This window comes from Narcine bancroftii, chromosome 14, assembly GCF_036971445.1.
Source record: "Narcine bancroftii isolate sNarBan1 chromosome 14, sNarBan1.hap1, whole genome shotgun sequence".
Taxonomy (NCBI): Eukaryota; Metazoa; Chordata; class Chondrichthyes; order Torpediniformes; family Narcinidae; genus Narcine; species Narcine bancroftii.
In genome coordinates this window covers 2,433,729-2,455,734 of record NC_091482.1, presented here as the reverse complement: position 1 = coordinate 2,455,734, position 22,006 = coordinate 2,433,729, and the positions used below count along the sequence as shown (strand labels likewise).

The 22,006-nt window shown below is 50.5% G+C and overlaps 1 protein-coding gene across 6 annotated transcripts in view; it reads right to left on the bottom strand.

The window, feature by feature from the left end:
* Nucleotides 1–21,535, bottom strand: part of LOC138749454 (transient receptor potential cation channel subfamily V member 3-like) — a 38,111-nt gene extending 16,576 nt beyond the window's left edge. Inside the window, exons 1-9 of one of the 6 annotated variants that reach the window (XM_069910803.1) lie at nt 21,439–21,535; nt 20,068–20,194; nt 15,297–15,392; nt 13,527–13,619; nt 12,190–12,270; nt 6,918–7,042; nt 4,330–4,509; nt 4,111–4,254; nt 1,698–1,987 (exon numbers count right to left, since the gene is read on the bottom strand). In XM_069910803.1, coding sequence (XP_069766904.1) covers nt 1,698–1,987; nt 4,111–4,254; nt 4,330–4,509; nt 6,918–7,042; nt 12,190–12,270; nt 13,527–13,619; nt 15,297–15,392; nt 20,068–20,177 — 1,119 coding nt within the window. In that variant the 5' untranslated portion in view covers nt 20,178–20,194; nt 21,439–21,535. Of the gene's footprint in view, nt 1–1,697; nt 1,988–4,110; nt 4,255–4,329; nt 4,510–6,917; nt 7,043–12,189; nt 12,271–13,526; nt 13,620–15,296; nt 15,393–15,644; nt 15,817–16,260; nt 16,360–16,865; nt 17,431–20,067; nt 20,195–21,438 lie in introns of those variants that run through there. The other 5 variants (XM_069910804.1, XM_069910802.1, XM_069910806.1 and 2 more) reach the window with 5 other exon arrangements.
* Between the last annotated feature and the right edge of the window lie 471 nt (nt 21,536–22,006).

Here is a 22,006-nt window from a genome sequence, read left to right as displayed (position 1 = left end):
TTCCTCTCTCACACTCTAGTTTTAGACCCCTACCCTGGGAAAATGCTCGATTTATCTATGCTCCTCATCACTTTATAAACCTCTAGGACCCCCCCCGCCTCCACCCCCCTTAGCCTCCAAACGTACCGATCCCTCCCAACTTCTAGTGAATCTTCTTGGCACCCCTTCCAGCTGAGTGCCATCTTTCCTACAACACATGATTAGACCTGCACACAAAACTCCCAAACGTATGTCTCGTACAGTGGTAATGACAGCCAAGTGCTCAAGGCTCTGACCGATAAAGGCAAGCATGCCAAATACCTTTACCCCCCCCCCCACCCCCGTCTACCTGTGTCTCCACTTCTCCACTTCCATAGAACCATGTGCCTGTATCCCGAGGTCACTGTTCCACCATAGCATCAGGGTCCTGCCATTCACTGAGTAGGCCCTGCCCTGGTTTACGCTTGGCCAAGTTAAATCCCATCCACCAGGCCTTGACCCACTTTCCCATTTCCCCTTCATCTTGTCATCCTTTTCTGTCCACTAAACCACGAATTTATGCATTCTGCTCACCAACTCACCACTGTCATCCCAATCATTGATATAGATGTCAAATATAGATCTCTAACCTCCCATGTGGGACCTTGTCAAAGGCCTTCCTAAAGTCCACGTAGACAACATCCACGGCCTTTCCTTTGTCAACTTTCCTGGTAATACAACCTACCAGGCACAAAGCCATGTTGACTATCCCTAATCAGTCCTGGCCATCCAATTAATCGTATATCCAATCTCTTCGAACACCTTCCAATAATTTACCTACTACTGATATCAGGCTCACCAGCCTATAATTTCCAGGGTTAAACAACAGAACAACATGAGATTCCCTCCAATCCTCTGTCACCTCATCCGTGGCCAAGGACATTTTAAATATTTCTGCTAGAGCCCCTGCAATTTCTACACTAATCTCCCTCAAGGTCCAAGGGAATATCTTGTCAGGGCCTGGGGATTTATCCACCTTGATTTGTTTTAAGACAGCAAGCACTTCCTCCTCTTTAAACTGAATAACCCTCCACTCTGTCTCCTCCCATCAGATCAATTCTGTGAGCAACTGACCTGACCCTACGTGACCTGATCTCCCAGAGCAGGTTACAATGTGGGACCTTGTCAAAAGGCCACGTTCAAGTCCAGAAACAAGTCTACTGCCCTGGAGAAAAATTGGGCATCTGAAAGGAAGGGGAACGATGGAAGTAAAAAAAAAACTCGGGGGAGAAAAATACCAGGAACAAAGGGGAGGAAAATGACCAAACTCTTGGAAAACCATGGAGGGGAACCGAGTCTGTGTCAGGACAGGGCAAGTCAAAAGCTACCTGGAGAGTAGTCATGAAAACTGCACTGTGAGGAAAAACTGAAAATGGAAAGAAAGAAAAGCTGGGAAGGGACTTGGGAAGAAGGTGAAATGCAGGGTAATTGCCCACATTAACCAACAACTTTCCATTATACAGGATGTTGGAGGGAGGGCTGTGAATTTTGTCTGAGGACTAGGTGGGTGGGACACACTTGGGGTAATGCCCACCAAGGCTGTGAATTGCAAAACGTTAGGAATCTCAGGAGAGTCCTCTTCTCGGTCCTGAGAATGTATTGCGCAAGGTGGGATCTGCTGTTCTGGTTGGGTCGTATTGGGGGCACGTGGAGACGGGAGAGGGTCAGTCAGCGTTTACCCCGATCTTGCCGGTGTGTGCGGCCAGGTGCAGTGGGGTCAGGCCCCGGCGGTTGGTGATCTTCTCTAGGTTGCTGTGGGGCTCCAGGTCTGCGCTCTTGATCAGGATGAAATCATACATTTCTGTCACGAAGCTCCGCGCCTCTGCTGCCTCGCAGGCGATGGACACCAGAGCGTGCAGCACGGTGTTCCCTGCCCGGTCCTGTGCCCTGGGGTCAGCGCCATGCTTGATCAGGAAGGCCACGACGTCCACCTGGTTGGTACAGGCTGCCAGACCGAGCGGGAATCCCCCTATGTCCATGGCAATGGGGGTGGGGAGGGGAAGAGAAACAGCACCGTTAAGTCCTGGCTCCACGGCTGCCCCCACCCCCCAGCTCATCAGCCAGATTACAATGGCAATTCACAACCCCGTCCACACCCGACATCTGGCTGGACCTGCACTTCATCCATTGGAAGATACCCACAAATCCCACAATATTCCTCCCTCTCCACCACTGGTGTATACCACACCAGGCATCCTTGCTGGACGCATTGCAGCGTGGCACGGGAGCTGCTCTGCTCAACATCGGAAACTGCCGCAGGTGGTGAATGCAGCTGGGAACTTCACGCAAACTTCCCTTCCCTCCATGGACTCCATCTCCTGCTGGCTACAAAAGACAGCTGACACACCCCAGACACACATGCTTCTCTCTCCTCCCATCAGGGAGAAAGCTCAAGTGCAAAATCACGCACCAACAGACGTAATGAGTGTTTCTTCCCTGCAGCCATCAGGCTTCTGAATGAACCCCACCAATGTTTTCATGGTGTCCCTGCCGGGTACCAACTGGTCTCTTCACTGCCACAGGTGGCATGGTTGGCGTTGCGGTTAGCACAACACTGTTACTGCGCCAGCGATCAGGACTTGGGTTCAAATCCCACGCTGTCTGTGAGGAGTTTGTATGGATTCCCCATGTCTGTGTGGATTTTCCTCAGGGGCTCTGGTTTCATTCCACCGTTTGAAAGGTATCGGATCGAAAGGTCAATGGGGTGTAATTGGTCAGCATGGGCTCGTGGGCCAAAGGGGCTTTGTTACAGTGCTGTAACAAAATATTAATTTTTAAAATATTAAAAATTTTGTTCACCCTTTGTTATCGTCATCCAGTGCTTTCTGTAATGCACTTCATGAACCCTTCTACATAGAGCGCAGTGGCCTGTGCAGCCCCGAAGTCGTTAACCTATGTTTTTCCGTGACACTTTCCCTATGAAGTGGTACCTCTCTTTACATTTTTAAAATGTAGACATGCAGTACAGTAACAGGCCATTTCGGCCCATGAGCCTGCGGCGAACAATCACACCGGTTAATAGAATTTAAAATTTTAAAATTAAAATTAAAATGTGCTAACTGCAAAGCACCTACTGCCCTACAACAAGTGGGCTGGGTCCCAGCCGGCCTGGGACAGGGAGGCAAGGTGCTTCCCAGCTCGCCGTGTGGAGCTAGAGGCCGACTCTGTCCATGGCAACCCTGTGGGTACGAGGCCAACGGGGGACAATCCCAATCCAGGTCAGTACCTGGTGATGCTCAGACCAGGCTGGAAGTTCCAACAGGTCGTGTTTATTGTCACATTATGCCTGGTAGTGTGAGAACATATTGTAATTTAATTTTTTTTTAAATTTAGACATACAGCACGGTAACAGGCTCTTTCGGCCCACGAGCCCGCGCTGCCCAATTTACACCCTATTGACCTACAACTCCCTGTACGTTTCGAACAGTGGGAGGAAACTGGAGCCCCCGGGGGAAACTCTAAGCAGACACAGGAAGAACGTACCAACTCCTTACAGACAGCGCGGGATTCGTACTCTAGTCCCGATCTCTGGCACTGTAACGGCATTTCACTAATGGTTTGTTGAACCTGGAATGTGGTAATTGTGTCACTGGACAGTGTACACACATGGTTCAGCCACTGTAAACTTGTGAACAGGTCAGTATATATTTGTGTACTGACCGTATATGTCAGCGAGCATGAATGCATATTTCAGTGTTTCCACTGCATATTAAAGAGTTCCAGATGTCTCAAAATCAGTGCAGTAATTAGTAGGAGGGCTGTGGGTTTGCTGCCAATCTAGCAAAATCAGGTGGTGTACCATGTGTGTATCATTTGTCAGTGTACATGGTGTGTTTTAGCCAGAGTATAAGTACAAACTCTATGGTATGTGTGCATTGGCTAGTGTATATCAACCGTTATGTCTTTCTTTTAACCAGAACATAGATGTGAAGAGGCCAGTGTATATTTGTCCCGAGTAAATCTGCATTTTAACTGATTAAAAGTGATATACATAGAGTGACATACACCGAAATACACACAAATATACACTGGCCTACAGGCCCACGTGCCCAGGGCCTGTGTGCCCAGGTACAGCCTGCATTTTGCACTCACCAAAGTAGAAAGAGCACTGCCTGTTTCTTTTGTTGCGGAAGAAGCTCCCTCTGGCTAAGACATCGACGGCAGCTCCGTTCCGAACCAGCAGCTCGACGAGGTCACATCGCCTCCGCTCCACTGCGATGTGGAGAGCTGTCTGCCCTGGAAACAGACACACTATGAACCAAAGTTGGGGCTGGGGCTCCCTACGCAGGGCTGTGTGAAGTAACTCCCTACCCCGGTAAATCTTGTCTGTGTAGGCAGCATTAAGGAGGTCGACGAGGTCCCCACGTCTCCGCGAGAAGGAGATGAGCTTCTTGACGATCTCCACCGTCCTGAGGTCCTGGGACAGCTCCTCGGCCTTGTTGGTTATCTTCAGCAAGGCCTTCATCAGGCTGGTCTGCCCCGTGTTGGAGTCTGTGGAAGGTTCAGGAGAAAGGGTCAGAGAGGAATGGTGTCCTGACTTTTTCCCACCACCCTGCTGGGGACATGCAACTGAAGTTCTGCTCCCTTTACTGTGGATGGAACCAGAAGGAACCATGGTGACAAAAAAGGGTCAGCATGGAGATGATGGGCCAAAGGGCTTGCTTTGTGCCTGCTTCTTGTGCAGAGGCCTGGCTGGCAATGAAGCTGCTGGAATCCCAGCTCTGTGTCCACCGCCTGTTGCTCCCAGCTCATGCCCTGTGCTCAGAACTCTTGGGAGACTCAGCCCCATTTGATCAGCTCCCAGTTGCTGCAATTGATTCAGGATCAAAACACAGTGCTGACGGCAACCTACTCCGGCTCACAATCAACCAGACTTTTTGCACGGCAGCTTCGGACCAGGTAGGCTTGGGGAAAAGCTACAAGCCCTTGGGGAGACTTGGGTGGGGGGGGGGGGATGTTGCCAATTGACCCCAGTCCAGTGGGGTTTGGCTGGTAATTTGACAAGGATCACATGTCCAGAAAGTCATGAGGTATAGGACCCATGGAACCTTAGGTGAGTGGATTCAGAATTGGCTTGCATGTAGAAAGGAGAGTGGATAGAACATGTTCTGCCTGGAGGTCAGTGACTAGTGGAGTTCCATAGGGATCTGCTCTGGGACCCCTGCTCTTTGTGATTTTTATAAATGATCTGAATGAAGAGGCGGAAAGAGGGGGTCAGTAAGTTTACGAATGATTCGAAGGTTGGAGTTGTGGATGGAGCTGAAGGTTGTCGAAGGTTACAAGAGGATACAAACAGGATGTAGAGTTGGGTGGAAAAGTGCCAGATGGAGTTCAATCCGGATAAGTGTGAGGTGATGCATTTTGGAAGGACAAACCAAAAGGTTGAGTACAGGGTTAATGGTCGGATAACTTACAGAGTGGAGGAGCAGAGGGACCTTGGGGTCCAAATCCATACATCCCTTAAGGTCACCGCACAGGTTAATAGGATAGGTAAGGCGCCCTATGGGATGCTGGGCTTCATTAGTCAGGGGATTGAGTTTAGGACTCGAGAGGTCACGTTGCACCTCTACAAACCTCTGGTGAGACCACACATAGAGTATTGTGTTCAGTTCTGGTCACCTCATTACAGGAAGGATGTGGAAGCTGTGGAGATTTTACCAGGATGTTGCCTGGATTGGGAAATGCCTCATCAGGGGTGGTGGTGGAGGCTGAAACATTAGGGCTTTTAGGAGGCTCTGAGGCACATGACTTAAAGAAAAATAGAGGGCTGTGAGGTAGGAAAAGTTTAGATTTTGTTTAAGGAATCGCGGGCCAAAGGGCTTGTACTGTGCTGTAATGTTCTATGTTCTGTGTAACTGTCACTACCTTACAAGAATGTTCATGAAGTGTCTGGGCTACCCCAAGGAGCTCTGACCACATCTCCACATGGTCGTTATGTAGAGGGAAGTGTCACTCATTTGGTTCTCAGTGAATTCCCAACTCACTCCCCACACTCTTCCCCTGAACCAAGGCACCCCAGCATGAAGGCAGGCCTGATGGAGAGCTGCACCCTATGAATCTGTTGTTCAAGGCCTCTGACCATGATCCCGGGTCTCTCCAACACAGGAGTTTATGGTGGGGCAAACAGGGGAAAAAACCACCCCCGGGATAAATGTACCATGTGATTGTGAACATGGTGTACAGTTCACAATCAGTGACTATTCACACCCATTTACACTAATGCCACCTACATTAATCCTATTTTATTTTCCCCACATTTTTCCTTTAGACATATGGCCTGGTGACAGGCCCTTTCAGCCCATAAGCCCGTGCTATCCAATTACACTCAATTGACATACCCCTTCGCCCAGTACATTTTGAATGATGGGAGGAAACTGGAGCCCTTGGGGAGACAGGAGAGTGTAAAACTCCTTACAGACAGCGCAGGATTCAAACCTGGGCCGCTGGCACTGTTTTAGCATCAGCCTAACCATGCCACCCATCAACTCCCCCAGAATCTACCCCTCACCCACACATTGGGGGAAACTGACAGCAGCAATTAACCTGCCAACCTCCCAGTCTTGGGGACGAGGGAGGATACCAGAGCTCCTCGGGGAAGCCCACGCGGTGACAGGGAAATGTGCCAACTCCACACAGAGAGCACCCGAGGTTAGGACTGAACCTGGGACTCCAGCGTTGTGAGGTAGAGGTTCCAACTGGACTTGTACACATGCAGTCCAAAACCTGGGATGGACACTGGGTACATCTGCTCCACATAAACTCCAGGTCACTGGGGAGCTTCTGATACTGGGTACATCTGCTCCACATCCACTCCAGGTCACTGGGGAGCTTTTGAGGGGTTCAGGAGATGGTGAGTACTCACTCTGGGACATCGCCTCATGCTCTCTTTTGGCTATTACCTCTGAGCATTGGGTGGAACAGAGAGCCGTCAGAATCCTCAATCTTCTGCAGGAGCTCATCAACTCTCTCCACGTTGCCCTCAAATATCGCTCCAAAGAGAGGGACCCTGAACCTGCCCAGATTCCTGGGATAACAAGATGTCCATTAGGATTCTTCACAACATTCCACTGACTATAGGGAAGATAGGAGCATGGAACAGGCCCTTCCACCCAACTTCTTCATGCTGACCAAGTTGGCACTCAGGGCTACCCCACTTGGTCCATTGCCTTCAAGGCCCTTCCTATCCATACATCTGTCCAAATGGTTTTTGATCAATAATTGTGCCCATTTCTAGTTTATTTAGGCAGTTGGACTACCCCGAGTGAAACCATTGCCTCTCAGGTCTATCTTAAATTTTTCCCCTAATACCTCAAACCTGTGCCCTCTAGTTCTAGAATCGGTGATCCTGGGAAAAATGTTATAAACCCCTTCTCGGTCATCTCTCGGCCTCTTACACTCTAGGGTGGTGGTTCTCAACCTTTTTCTGTCAACCCTGTACTCAACCTTTTGGTTTGTCCTTCCAAAATGCATCACCTCACACTTATCCGGATTGAACTCCATCTGGCACTTTTCCACCCAACTCTACATCCCTATGCTTTCAGTGCTCTGTGATTAGTAAAGGATTGCTAAAGGTGGGATGTGAGTGGGAAGGGAAGGTTGAGAATCACTACTCGAGACCCAATTGTTACTGAAATATTTTGCTTCAGAAAAATTGTCATTGGCCCATTTCCTTTGGATTCTGAAACTGTCCACATAACGAGTCAATAAAGTATGATTAAAACAGTGGTGTTCAAACTTTTTTCCACCCACATACCACCTTAAGTAATCCCTTACTAATTACAGAGCACCGATGGCATAGGGAATACTTAAGGTGGAATGTGAGTGGAAAGAAAAAGGTTGAGAACCACTGCCCTAGGGAATAAAGTCCCAGCCTATCCAACCTCTTGCTACAACTCAGGCCCCAGCGACATTCTGGTGCATCTTCTATGCACCCCTTCCAATTTATTAATGTCCTTCCGACAATTTAACAAAAGGTCTTGCCTTGCAGGTATTGAAGATCTCAAGTCCACTGTTGGTAGAATTAATTAATGGATCTCTCAGGCCAATATTAATCGCTCAACTAACATCGCCTAAACCAGCCATTCTCAACAGAGGCCCTACCACACTTAAGCGGGTCATCGTGAAATATTTGTGTGTTTTTTATGTAGTCGGTAGGAGAGACATAAGGAAGAGACCATCTAAATGTGATTGCTTCACGGGGAAGGGTGCCCATAAACTTTGAGCAGAGTCCTAGGTGGGGGTGGGGGGGTGGTGGCTAAGAACAGCCACCCTTCACATGATTTTGCCTCACGTAGAATCGTGCTGTGCACAAATGATTTTTGAAATGGTTCTGACACTTCAACAGAATGTCATTGCGTGCAAAGTTCTTTGGGTTGTCCTGTAATGGAGAGGCTAGACCATTCCTGCACAGTCCCAGTCACATTGAAATCAGGTTATCACTTGTTGAATCACACCCCCTTGCCACCACAGGGGAGCACTCAGCTCTCAGCTCCAGGGCTCCTGACTACCTCCCGAGCAGCTGGTGGATCTTCCCTGATGTCCAAGCGGGCCACGGGGTCCAGGAAAACAAAAGACCAGATGTTCTTCCACAGGCTGTAACTGGATTGGAGGCCAGGTCAGGAAAGAGAAGGACCGATCGGAGCCAGAGTCTTGACAAGTCACGGTGTCGTGAGCGGAGGGGTCAGTGGAACTGGGATGGAACGAGAGTGGAGTCCAACACTCAAGATGTACAGAACACTGCACCACGGATTCTTGAGACCAACTCTGCACCCTGAACTTTTATTGTCATTGTACAACCTGCTGTACTTAAGCATGGGTTGACTTGCCTGGATAGCATGCAAAACAAAGCTTGGTACACATGACAATAACAATTCAATTCACAGAATGAGCCCAGCAGATTTCAGATTTATTGTCAGAGTACAGACGTGACATCACATACAAACCTGAGATTCTTTTTCTTGTGGGCCAGGCAGAATGACCACTTACTGGCAGTGCAAAAAAAAAACTCCATTCAATGTACACAGGTAACAAATGTAAACAAACTGACTGTGCAACACAGAGAGAATCAAAAAAATCAGTAAAGTGCACAGTGAGAGTTCTTAAATGGGTCCCCGATTGAGTTGGTTGTTGAGGAGTCTGATGGTGGAAGGGGAGCAGCTGTTCCTGAACCTGGTGGTGCGAGTCTTGTGGGACAGATACCTCTTTCCTGATGTCAGTGTGTGCTGGGTGGTGTGGATCCTTGATGATTGCTGCTGCTCTCCGACGGCAGCTTTCCTTAGATGTTCTCGAGGGTGGGGAGGGTTTTTCCTGTGATATCCTGGGCTGTGTCCACTACTTTTTGCAGGGCTTTACACTCAGGGGTATTGGTGTCCCCATACCAGACTGTGATGCAGCCGGTCAACACACTTTCTACCACACAATAGATTGTGTCACCATCACAATAGATTGACTGGACTGGAACCAGAACCTCCCTGCTGAGGTAACCTAGTAGAACTCACTTAGAATCCAATAAGTAGTTCCCAATGGAACAAGAAGAACCAGGCAGATGCCAATGGAGGTAAACAGAACAGAGCAGAACACAAGAGAACGGCACTGCTCAAGATTGCAAGAAACTGCTCAGACCACCACACATACCCCACCCTTCCTCTAGCAACATTTCTGCTGCCTTGGAAAAGCAGCCACATAAGGACTCATCCCACCTCATCCACCCTCACTTCACCCCTCCCCTCACCCCGTCACGAAGATTCACGGGTGTGTGATCAAGCACCACCAGTTTCAAGGAGTTTCTTTCCTGCCCTTATCAGACTCCAGAATGAACAGCAATGTGTAAATTATTCTGCCTTTGCTCCATCCCAACTGATTTCACAAGATTAAGGAAGAGAAGCAGGCTATTCGGCCCATCAAGTCTGCTCCGCAACTTCACCTTGAGCTAAACTGTTCTCACATAGTTCCAAACTTCTGCCTTTTCCTCGCGTCCCTATCAATCTCCCCCAATGATCGGGCCTCCACAGCTGTACGTGGCAACGGATTCCACAAATTCACGGTGTGAGTAAAATGTAGGCAGGCGCCCGAACAAAATGGTGGAGGGATGGGAAAGGGGAGAAGCCCACAGACATGGGTTAATGTGGATAAGGATAATATCCCCGTCTCCTTTCCTCCAGCTCTCCACCCCTTTACCTCTCCATTCACAGAGACATCCCCACCCGTTTGCTGCTGTGCCCTCCCTCCTTTATCCACCTCCTGTCTGTGGGACCGCACTCGCTCCCCCCCACCATGTTGTTCAGGCACCTGCCGACATTTTGCTCATAAGTTGATAATGGGCTGAAGCCCGAAATGTTGGTTCTGTGTCTATCTTTGGTGCATAAAGGACGCTGTTTGACCTGCTGAGTTTCTCCAGCATTGGGCCTTTACTTCAACCATGGTGTCTGCAGGCTTTTGTGTTTTACAATGTACGAGATAACCAACTGGTCTGCTCGCAAAACAACCTCCATCACTGCATCTCGGTTCTCATGCCAAGTTGGGTACCTCAGTGACTGGAAACTTGGAAGTGGAATGAACCACAATTCTACTTTCACTTGGCTGAAATAGTGACCAAATGCCTTCTTATACTCAGAAATTACTACCACCCTGTCGTCAAGTCCCCTTGTTTGCCACTGGCCCCAGTAGAATACATTATACTGCATTGTCTGAAGAGGGCGTGTAAAATCAATGTGGACCCCTTCCACCCTGCACAGTGTCTTCCAGCTGCTCCTATCGGGGAAGAGATATAGGAGGATCAGAGCCAGCACCACCAGGCTGAGGAACAACTTCTTCCCACTGGCAGTGGAAATGCTGAACGATAAAAGGAACAGCTCACACTGATCCTCCGAGACTCATATGGTCAAAGCTACATTTATTTATATGGATGAAATACTTGTCCTGCATGTGTATTGTTTTTCTGTATGTGTGTTTTGTCTGGTTGTGTGTCTACGTGTTTTACACCGAGGACCAGAGAACACTGCTTGGTCCGGTTGTACTTGTACAATCAAATGACAATAAACTTGACTTGATGTAGAACCCAACACATTGAACCAAACTACATCACAACAAGATCTAACAGCAGATGGAACCTCACAATCCAACAGAGACAAACCACAAGAGCCCACTGAAACCCAATGGAATGATTAGTACACAAAGGGGAACAAACACACAAGAGGCGGAAGAAGCTGAAACCGAGAACAAACAGTCTGCTGGAGGAACTCAGCGAGTTATAACAGTGGCAGAAGAAGAACGGTCAATGTTTTGGGCCAATACACTCAGTGTTGGTGAAGGATTCAGGGGAGATAGTCAGTATAACTAGGGCAGGGTGGGTGGGGTTGCACAGGGGCCAGTTGGGGGGGGGGGGGGGCGATTCGTGAACTGGGGAGGGGTGAAAGGCAACAGAGGAAGTTGATTGGCAGGTGCCAGATAAAGGGAGAGAGAGGCAAGAGAAGTGCAGGGATCCGGTGAAACACGTCCACATTATACTGTTGTCTCCGCTCTGCATTGTCAGTCCGACGGCTCTTGGCCTGTGCTCGCTGGAATTTAGGGCAACGGGGGGGGGGATCTCATTTAAACATTTATAATGTTGAAAGGCATGGACAGTGTCGATGGAGAACGGTTGTTTCCCACAATGGGAGAGCCTAGGACAAGAAGGCACAACTTCAGGATTGAAGGGTGTCTGCTTAGAACAGAGATGCGGAGGAATTCCTTCAGCCAGAGGGTGGTGAACCTGGGGAATTTGTTGCCACAAATGGATGTGGAGGCCAGGTCACTGAATGTATTTAAGGCAGAGATTGATAGGTTCTTGATTATGGGGAGAAAGCCGGGCACTGGGGCTGAGTGGAGAAATGGATCAGCTCATGATTAAATGGTGGGGCAGATTCGATGGGCTGAATGGCCTATTTCTGCTCCTGGTGTCTCATGGTCTGGATGAAGGGTTTGGTCCAAAGCATCGTCCATTCTTTTTCTCCCACTAATGCTGCTCAAGTTCCTCCAGTGGACTGTGTTCTGTTAGTCAATATACAGAGGCTGACCAAACCAATACATATTGGTGATTTATTGATCCCAATGTAATCGCAGCCACCACACTGACCCCAGTAGAGATCGGAACTGAACCGGTATATCAACTCCAGAGTAGCAAGTGGTAGATACCTGATAGACTGATGGGTATCCAAGTGGCGGGGAGGAAGGCCACACAAATCTTTCGCTCTTTCTTCAATTTGCCAGTTTGAACTGTGAAGACAAAAGGAGTGGATTAACGATGGCCTGCCCAGTGGCACGTGCGAACTCTGCAACTGACATCCTGAAGGCCTGATCTGCTTGCACAGTGACTGATGCCTCATTGCTGTGAAGATTCTGGCATTTCCATAGAAACATAGGACATTGCAGCATAGAAAACAGGCCCTTTGGCCCTTCTAGTCTGTGCTGAACTATTTTTCTGCCTAGTCCCACTGACCTGCACCCAGTCCATTGCCATCCATACCCCTCTCATCCATGTACTTGTCCAAATTGTTCTTAAATGTTAAAATTGAGTCCGCATTCACCACTTCAGCTGGCAGCTCGTTCCACACTCCAACCACTCTCTGTGTGAAGAAGTTCCCCCTAAACATTTCCCCTTTCACCCTTAACCCATGTCCTCTGGTTTGTATCTCAACTCCCCTCAGTGGAAAAAGCTGGCCTACATTTACTCTGTCTGTCCCCCTCATAATTTAAAATACCTTGATCAAATTTCCCCTTATTCTTCTGCACTCCAGGGAATAAAGTCCAGACCTGTTCAACCTTTCCCTGTAACTCAGTTCCTGGGTTACATCCTAGTAAGTCTTCTCTGTCTCTTTCCATCTTACTGATATCTTTCCTGTCGTTAGATAACCAAAACTGCGCACAATCCTCCAAATCTGGCCTGAACTATTGCTTAGCAAGTCTGAAGAATACATCCTGCAATGGCAGAAAGAGAGGGAGATATAACAATGATCAGTGGATGGTAGATGTGGAAGGGTTAGAGGCAATGTCGTGGAACAACTGAATATATGGGGAGGTGGGACAGATGGCAGGTGAAAGGAGATGGCAGAGAGAGGGGTTGACATATTGGGTGCAGAATCTAGGCGCAGACAGGTATTTCTCCTGAATTCCTGGTTGGATTGATTAGCAAATTATTCCCAATCTTCTCCTTGGAATCTCCACGCCCTACCCCCCACCCACTGTGTCCCCCAACAAGTGAACATCTTGGACCTTGGAAGGTGGAGGACTGACCGATGAGGTCTCTATGCAGGCTTGATCACTTGGGTGCAGAGATGACGCTGGGATGTTTCTTCACTACCTTGGAGCGTGTGGAAAAGCATCTTCCAAATCTCTACCTCCCACTCAGACACTCCCCAAATAGAGGTATCTTTGACCCCCCCTCCCCCAACCTCGCCCCATACACCGATTTTAGACTCAACACCCCAGACTCTGGCCCTGGGTCACCAGATGTGAACTAGGGAGGAGCGCACCTGATGTTGTCATTTTTGTCCATTTGAAAAGGGAAACATTCGTAAAGACTTTCCTCCGTGATGGATTCAGTCCCCTCCAGACAGTCTTCAGGTCTGGAACACAATGATGAGAGAGAAAAAAAAACACACGTCACAGACATATCTTTAACACAGGAAAACACCGATCCCGGGGCCCACACAGATGAGGAATGACGAGAGGTGACCTGTGGAGCTGAGCCCCATCTACCCGCTTCATCCCTCACCTCTTTATCCCATTCCCTCATTGAACTTCACGCCACATCCCCTACCAATATGCTCCCGAGAGAGGTCAACAATATCTGGCCATGCGTGGGAGATTTTGGGGAGCAAAGGTGGATGGGCCTGGCAAGTAGTGAATGAAAGAGACTACTGTCATACACGTGAGTACAATGTACAGATTCAGTGGCATTCTGACTTGCTGCTGCTTCCCAGTTCTACAGGAGGAACGAGAGATGGAGGAACATGGAGAGTACGGAGGGGTGGGAGGTCCAGGATATGGGGAGGTCACACCAACAGGGCGGTCTAGGCAAGATAGCCTCGTTTAGTGTCTCCTACATTCCCTGGGTGGTTTGTTTAAATTTATATTTTAAATTTAGACATACAGCACATTAATAGGCCCTTCCGCCCCACAAGCCCATGCCGCCCAATCAAGATTCCAGTATTAAAGGTATTACAATAGGTGAACAAGAGTATAAAATTAATCTATTTGCGGATGATGTGTTGATATATTTAAGATACCCTAAAGATTCTTTAAAATCATTGCAGAATGTGTTAAATCAATATGGTACACTTTAAGGGAAAAAAGTGAAATGTTATCTATATCAGATGAAGATTATACAGATTGTAGAGAAATTACTAAATTTTAGATGTATATACAATAAAACTGAATCTTATTGTGACAGAGCTTTTACACTTTGCCAAGTAATTAAAAGTCTGTTTCTGCAGCTGCATCCTGGCTCCAGGTCAGAACTCCTCACCACTCAACCGTGACAGAGTCTGTCAACACCTGACACAACCAATGGGGTTTCCCTTCCTTTGTCATTCCCCAAGACAGAGGACGAGGTACTTCTATTGGCTCTGAGAAGGCCAAAGAGGGATCTGCATGCTCCTCCACAGGTGGGGCAGGAGCAGGCTGAGGGAGCGGGCAGTTTGCGCCTTCCACCACATGCAGGGGAGCTTCCCTGTGCTCCTGGCACACAGGCAGGAGGTCCTCAAGAACCACCCCCTCTCCAAGTGAGCAGTCACGGGCCAGGGTGACGTGGATCCTTGATGATTACTGCTGCTCTCCGGTGACAGGAAATGGATGGGCTTTTTTTAAAAATTGTTCCCAATTGCCTGAGAATATGGTGGTGAGTCACCTTCTAGAACCCCTGCTCTCCACCTGGGGAAGGTAATCCCACGGCATCGCTGGGGAGCGAGTTCCATGATTTTGCCCTAGTGATACAACACATTTGCAAGTCAGCGTAGTACGTGTGACCTGAGTTGGTAACAGGTGCGTTCTGAGGGAGCTGCATGCTGCAGTGGGAGAGGGGGTGTCCAAGCTGTGATCACCGAGAGAAGTGTGACAGAGTGTCTCATCGTGCTCCCACCTGTGGCTCATGGACTGAGAAAGTCCTTGGGTTGGAGGCACACACTGTCCTTGAAGGTACAATCACATTGGGGGTTCACACTGCCTGCCAATTGTCAGAAGGTCAGTACCTTGGGGAGGAGGAAGGAAGGCCTGGGGGAAGGAAACCGAGGAAAAGCCAATACCTGATGGTGGGGGATACATCATCTTGTAACGGGAAAGTGTCACTGCGGCTGGGAATGATCGGAAATTCATCCTCTCCTTTGGAGAGCTCGTCAGACCTACAAATGAAAATTGGACAGGATCAGCAAGCCCGGTTAGAAGAACAGGAAGGGTAACCCCCTTCTCACAACACCCCCACCCCTCTGGTCTCCCAGAACAGCCCATGGTCACTGAGAAGCCCTGGCTGCCTAGTTACTGCAATAGGCTAGTGAGTTATTGTGCGCCTACCTCCAGCTGGCCTGAAGGTGGGGCAGGGGTGGGGGGCGAGAAGAGGTTGCTTGGCATCAGACCTATTTTCTTCCTGACAGTACCTAGCTTTGCTGATTCTGAAAGGTTCATTCCCAGCAGCAGCCAAGGTGGAGGAGAGGGGCTCTGGGAGGGCAAGGGGACCCACCAGATCCAGCCGAGAACCTTGGGCTGCTTCAGGACCATTCTCATGGATCCCCCATCTGATCAGTGCCTGCATGTGTGTGGGGAAAGGCCCTGGAGTTGTTAATTTAAAAAAGAAAAATAATTTAGACATACAGCACGTTAACAGGCCACTTCAGCCCATGTCGCCCATTAACCTACAATCCCTGGTGCTTTTGAACGGTAGGAGGAAACCGGAGCCCCCGGGGAAACCCCACATAGACATGGGGAGAACATACAAACTCCTTATAGACAGTGCGGGATTCGAACCCCAGTCCCATGCTAACCATGCCATAAGGGGATTGGATTGGATGGGAAGTAATCACCAGGGAGGCCCAAGCACACAATGCAGCCTTCCTCCCATCCACAGGAGCATGAGGCTTCCCCCAGAGCCATCCCTTTCCTCCTCCAACTGGATTCCCCAATCCAGTTCCCTTGCTGCCCTTCCTCTGGCTGCCAACTGTGGGCAGGGATTTCGGGGGGGGGGGGGGGGTGAGGGGAGAAGGAACTGGCATTTACACCCCTGTCAGCATCATGGATAAAGCGGCAGATCAACACTGGGCTGACAGGCCGAGAGGCAGGCCAAGCTGTGTGCCCAGCCTGCAGTAGGAGCCTGGGGCCTGGTTGGGTTGTGGAAAGCCTGGGTGTGGGGGACAGGAATGCAAGGTGACGATCACCAGGCAACCAAGTCAGAGCAGCCCAGTCTCTCCAACACTCCCTGATGCAATAATCCCTGCCTGTTGATGTTACACTTGAGGGGCCACAGTTCCCCTGAAGTTCCATGACCAGGATACGAGATCCTTCTCTGGGAATGGGGACGGTCAGCAGAACTCACAGCAAAGTTTTCCACTTCAGAATCTTTCTGATTTATTTCCTTCCCTCCTGAAGATGCCGACTCCAGCCAGGAAAATTCCTCGACTTAGAATCAGAATTTATTGTCATGAACATGTCACAAAATTAATTGTTTTGCAGCGACATCACAGTGCAAAGATTTACATAAACCACCTTACAAAATAAATTTTAAATATTAGTGCACAAAAAGTGAGGCCGTGTCTGGTTCATTGATCACTCAGGAATCTAATGGGAGCGGGGAAGAAGCTGTCCTTGTGCCACTGAGCGCTCACCTTTAGGGTCCTGTACCTTTACCCCAATGGTAACAGAGTGAAGAGGGCATGGGCTGGGTGGTGAGGGTCCTTGAGAATAGAGGCTGCACTTTTAAGACACATGTAGATGTCCTCAATGGAGTGAAGTCTGGTGCCTGTGAAGTCACAGGCTGAGTTAACAACCCTCTGGAATTTATTCTTGTCCTGAGAGTTGGCGCCTCCGTACCAGGCAGTGATGCAACCAGCCAGAATGCTCTCCACAGTCCACCTGTAGAAGCCTTCACAATCGCATCAATGTGGAGGCTCCAGGACAGATCCTTAGAGATGTTTCTCAGGAATTTGAAGTTCTTGATCCTCTCCACTACTGACCCCTCAGTGGGGACTGGTTCATGTTCTCCTGACTGCCTCCTGAATATAACCCCAATACAACACTTTTGGGGGGGGGGGGGTTGAACTCCTCACAGTGCAGCAACCTCTCACCACCCCTCAGGGTGGTCTCCAGTGCCCCTCAGGCCAGAACCTCTCCTGAGAGAGTTCCAAGAGCAGGGTCATCCCACAGTGAGCCCCCTGGCCACAGAATAATCCAGTGGCTGCAATGACCCCATCCTGACACCTCCCCACCTACACCCATTGACATGTATCCCACATAATTGGCTGGCTGCCCGATTGTTGTCTCAGAGACTAATTGTTAACAACACTAATCAGGAGAGAGGTTGGAAACCAGCGGGGCAGGCAAGCGGGCTGGGGGCAGGGGAGAGAGCAATGCAGAGGTCACGGAGGTATTCAGCTCTGCCCGCCTCCCTCAGCGTGTCCCATACAGGAGGCCCCAGTTCCCTCCGCCTCCAACGATGCTCCAGCCCATCTCGGAGACGGTTATCAAGCCGAGCTCCGGACCTTGGCCACTCACCTCTTACTGAGCAACGCACCCACCCTGAGCCCGATGCCCCTGATGGCTCTCCTGCTGCTTGCCACTGCCTGGCTCTGCCACCTGCTGCTGCGGGCTATTATCTGCCTGACAGGCAGCCTCCTTGATGTCTGCCTTGGCTTGTCCAGCTGCCTAATGGCCTGGATGTCCTGGGCTTTCTTCGTGCTGACGGACAATACTGTGTGCCTGTGGATGTTGCACCTAGTCTGGAGAATCAATATGTGGCTGTCCTACTTTGTCCTTGACACCAACCTCTGGCTCCTGTACCAAGCCTCTGACCAGGCCAACTGGGCCCTGTATGTGGCCTACGACTACATCAGGTGGCTGTCCAACACAGCATCTGGCCTCTCAGCCTCCTGCTCCTACCTGGCGACACGCTACGCACTGTGGCTGGACTACCTGTGGGAGGCCGCAATGCGGTGGCAGCTATACACGGTGAGGGAGTACACCCTGCTGCTCACCTACACCATCCTGAGCCACAGCCTGTACGCCTCCTACCTGCTGCTTGACCAGGCCATCGGCCTGTCCCAGAGCCTGCTGGGCCATGCCAACTGGCTGTCGGCACTGCTGCCTGTGGACACAGCCTGGTTGTGCACAGCCGACCTACGCTACGTCACCTGGCTGCTGTATGTGCTGAGGGACGCCAGCGTCAGCCTGTGGTACTTGATGGAGCAGCGGGTGCTGGAGCTGAGCCGTGGTCTCGCCGCCTCCTTCAGCTGGCAGGCCTACGTGCTGCACGACACGGTGTTCAGCCTGTGGCGCGCGGCAGCAGATGGCGCGGCCGGCTTCTGTCAGCGGCTGGGTGACTTCAGCATGTGGCTGCTGTATGCAGTGGCTGAGCTCACCATCTGGGCCCTCTACCTCCTCCTCAAGACCCTGCTTGAGTTCGCCTACCTCCTACTGGACACCACCATCGGCCAATCATCTGCCCTCTTCAAATACCTGGTGCTCTTCGCTTTCATCTTATTGGATAGCATCATCTACCAATCACAAGTACTGATCGCATGTGTCATCTGGCTCTCCCTTACTCTCTTGGATTGGACGCAGTGGCTGGTTTGGATCGTGGCGGAGATGTTCCAGTGACTTCACTTGACATCCAACAGCTACATTTATACAGTATTTTCACAATAAAACTGGTTAAACGCCAACTTCCCATCAATTCCAACAGGGTTTAATAAGAAACTGGAGCAAGAGTCGGCCATTCGACCCCTCAAGCCCTTATACAGTATTTTCACAATAAAACTGGTTAAACGCCAACTTCCCATCAATTCAACAGGGTTTAATAAGAAACAGGAGCAAGAGTCGGCCATTCGACCCCTCAAGCCTGTTCCGCCATTCAATATGATCATGGCTGATCTGATGATGGACTCATCTCCATCTACCTGCCTTTTCCCCATATCCCTTAATTCCCCTACGATGTAGAAATCCCTCCAACCTTGTTGTAAATATATTTACTGAGGTCGCCTCCAATGTTTCAAAGGGCAGCGAATTCCACAGATTCACCACCCTCTGGGGAAAAGCCATTCTTCCTCATCTCCTTCCTAAATCCACTCCCCTGGATCTTGAGGCCGTGTCCCTTAGTTCTGGTCTCCCCCACCAATGAGAATAACTCACCTACCTCAATCTTTTCTATGCCTTCCATAATTTTCTATAAAATACCCACTCATTCTTCTAAATTCCAGTGAGTACAGTCCCAGGTGACTCAATCTCTCCTCATAGGCCAACACCTTCATCCCTGGAATCAACCTGGTGAACCTCTTCAAAGCCAGTACATCCTTCCTCAAATAAGGAGACCAGAACTGCACGCAGTTCTCCAGATGTGGCCTCACCAGGACCTGGTACAGTTACAGCAGAACCTCCCTACTCCTAAATTCAATCCCTCCAGCCATGACAGCCAACATTCCATTTGCCTTCCCGATCCCCTGCTGCATCCGCAAACCAATCTTTTGTGATTCATGCACAAGCCCTCCCAGGTCCAGCATGGTAGCCCACTGAAATCACTTGCCGTTTATATAGTAATCTGATCTTCTGATCTTCCAGTCTTCCTTCCAAAGTGGATAACCTCATATCTGCCAGACCCTTGCCCACCCACGTAACCCATTTCTATCTCCCTGAAGACTCTCTGTACCCTCTGCACAATTTGCTTTTCCCCTCAATTTTGTGTCATCAGCAAACTTTGATACACGACCCTCTGTCCCCTCTTCCACATCGGTGCTTGCTCTCAGATTCATCACAGTGGTAGCCTCAGCGTGGTTGGTTCAAGCAGAGGAGGCAACTCCTCATTATGTTTGCTCTCACCTGTATGGTTCCTGGCTCAATACGTCCTCCTGGAAGGTCAGGTGCAGGGTCATCTTGTTCAGGAGCTCCTGCACATCCATCGAGCTGGGCTGGGATGTGATCTCCTCCATCGCTCTTCACTTGTGGCCTGTATGGACAGAGTCGATGTAGAAAGGTTGTTTCCCACAGTGGGAGAGTCCAGGATAGAGGGCACAACTTCAGGATTGAAGGGCGTCCATTGAGAACAGAGATGCAGAGGAATTTCTTCAGCCAGAGGGTGGTTGGGGAGGCCAGATCATTGGGTGTATTTAAGGCAGAGATTGAGAGGTTCTTGATTAGCCAGGGCATCACAGCTTAAGACGAGTGGGGCTGAGTGGGGAAATAGATCAGCTCCTGTTTGAATGGTGGGGAAGATTCGACGGGCTGAATGGCCTATTTTTGCTCCTATGGATTCAGGGAAGGGGAAGAGCTCCCAATAAATGCTGATGAGAGCCCTGCGCAGCTCTGACTGATGAAGCACACCCTTTCCACACCCAGAGGCATTAATCCCTGAATGGACCAAGAGGGGAGCTTCACCCAACTTCCTGGCTGAATCCTCATCTGAACCCAGCAGGACTAATCCCTCCCTCCCACTGTCTGTCCTTCAACCCCAGCAGCTACAGAAGGGGTAGGATAATTGAACACAAGTAGGTGGGGAAGGGTCTTCAGAGGCTGAACGATGGCTGATGTTTTGGGTCAAGAGGGAGATAGACAGACAGTAATGGGAGGGGGAGGAGAGAGGGAGGGAAGATTAGGCAGAGGGAATGAGGTGGGGAAAGGGAGTGGGAGGGTAGAGATGGGGGTGGAAGGAGATGGATGGAACCAGGGGAGGGAGGGAAGATGGAATCAAGTGGGGGAGAAGAAGGGAGAATCAAGGGAGGAGAAATCCAGGGTGGATAGAAAGAGAGTGATGGGCAGAAGGGCAGTCACTTGTCAGCAGGATGTGTCCCCCCCCCCCCCCCCCCAATGCCAGCTGGAAGGGTTTGAGGAGATGGAGACAGTGTTCCAAGGCTACAGTGACAGTGAGGGGTGGTGGGAAACGCTCCCTCCCCCGTCCCGCCGGCAATCCCTCCCCGTTCCCGACATGCTGACGCTCCCTCCCCGTCCCCAACCCTCCCACGCTCCCTCTTCCGTTCCTGTCCCGCCGACGCTCCCTCCCTCGTCCCTGTCACGCTGACGCTCCCTCCCCATCCTTGACCCGCCGACGCTCCCTCTCCCGTCCCCGACTCTATCCCGCCGACGCTCCCTCCCCGTCTCCGATCCGCCGATGCTTCCTCCCGCGTCCTTTTCCCGCCGACGTTCCCTCCCCCATCTCTGTCCCGCCGACGCACCCTCCCCGTCCCAGTCTCTGACCTGCCCCTACCCGGGGTCCCGTCTGCGCCGAGCCGCTGAGAGAAATGCCGCCGCTCCCCGGAGTTCCCACTGCCCGCAGCGAAGGGGAAGTCGGAGGGAGCTGCGCTGCACAGGAAGATTGCACAAGGGACAGCTCCTGGGGAAGGATCGAGAACACTCGACCCAGGGTCGTTCTCACAGACATCTCTATTGGGTGGCCCAGCACGAACTCGATGGGCAGAAGGGCCGTCTCCGCGTGAACCGAAACGGCCCACGTGTCTGCACCTTAAAACCATGCCCAGTCAAACTCTCTCTCTGCCTCTTTCCATACTGGACCAGTGGCTGCATCACTGGCCCCAGCACTCACCTCCCCTCAAACACGTGTAGCCATCCTCAACGGGGACCACTCCCCCCAACACCATCCCTCCCCCCCTTCCCTACCACTTCCCCTTTCCCCAGCCCCCCCCACACCCACTGTGGGGGGAACCACAGATGAAAATCATAAACTACTTCTGGTGTTTTTTACCTAGTCAGGATGAGAGAGGTTTCCCAGGGAAGGGGGGGGGGGGGCAAAGACAAAAAAAAGCTG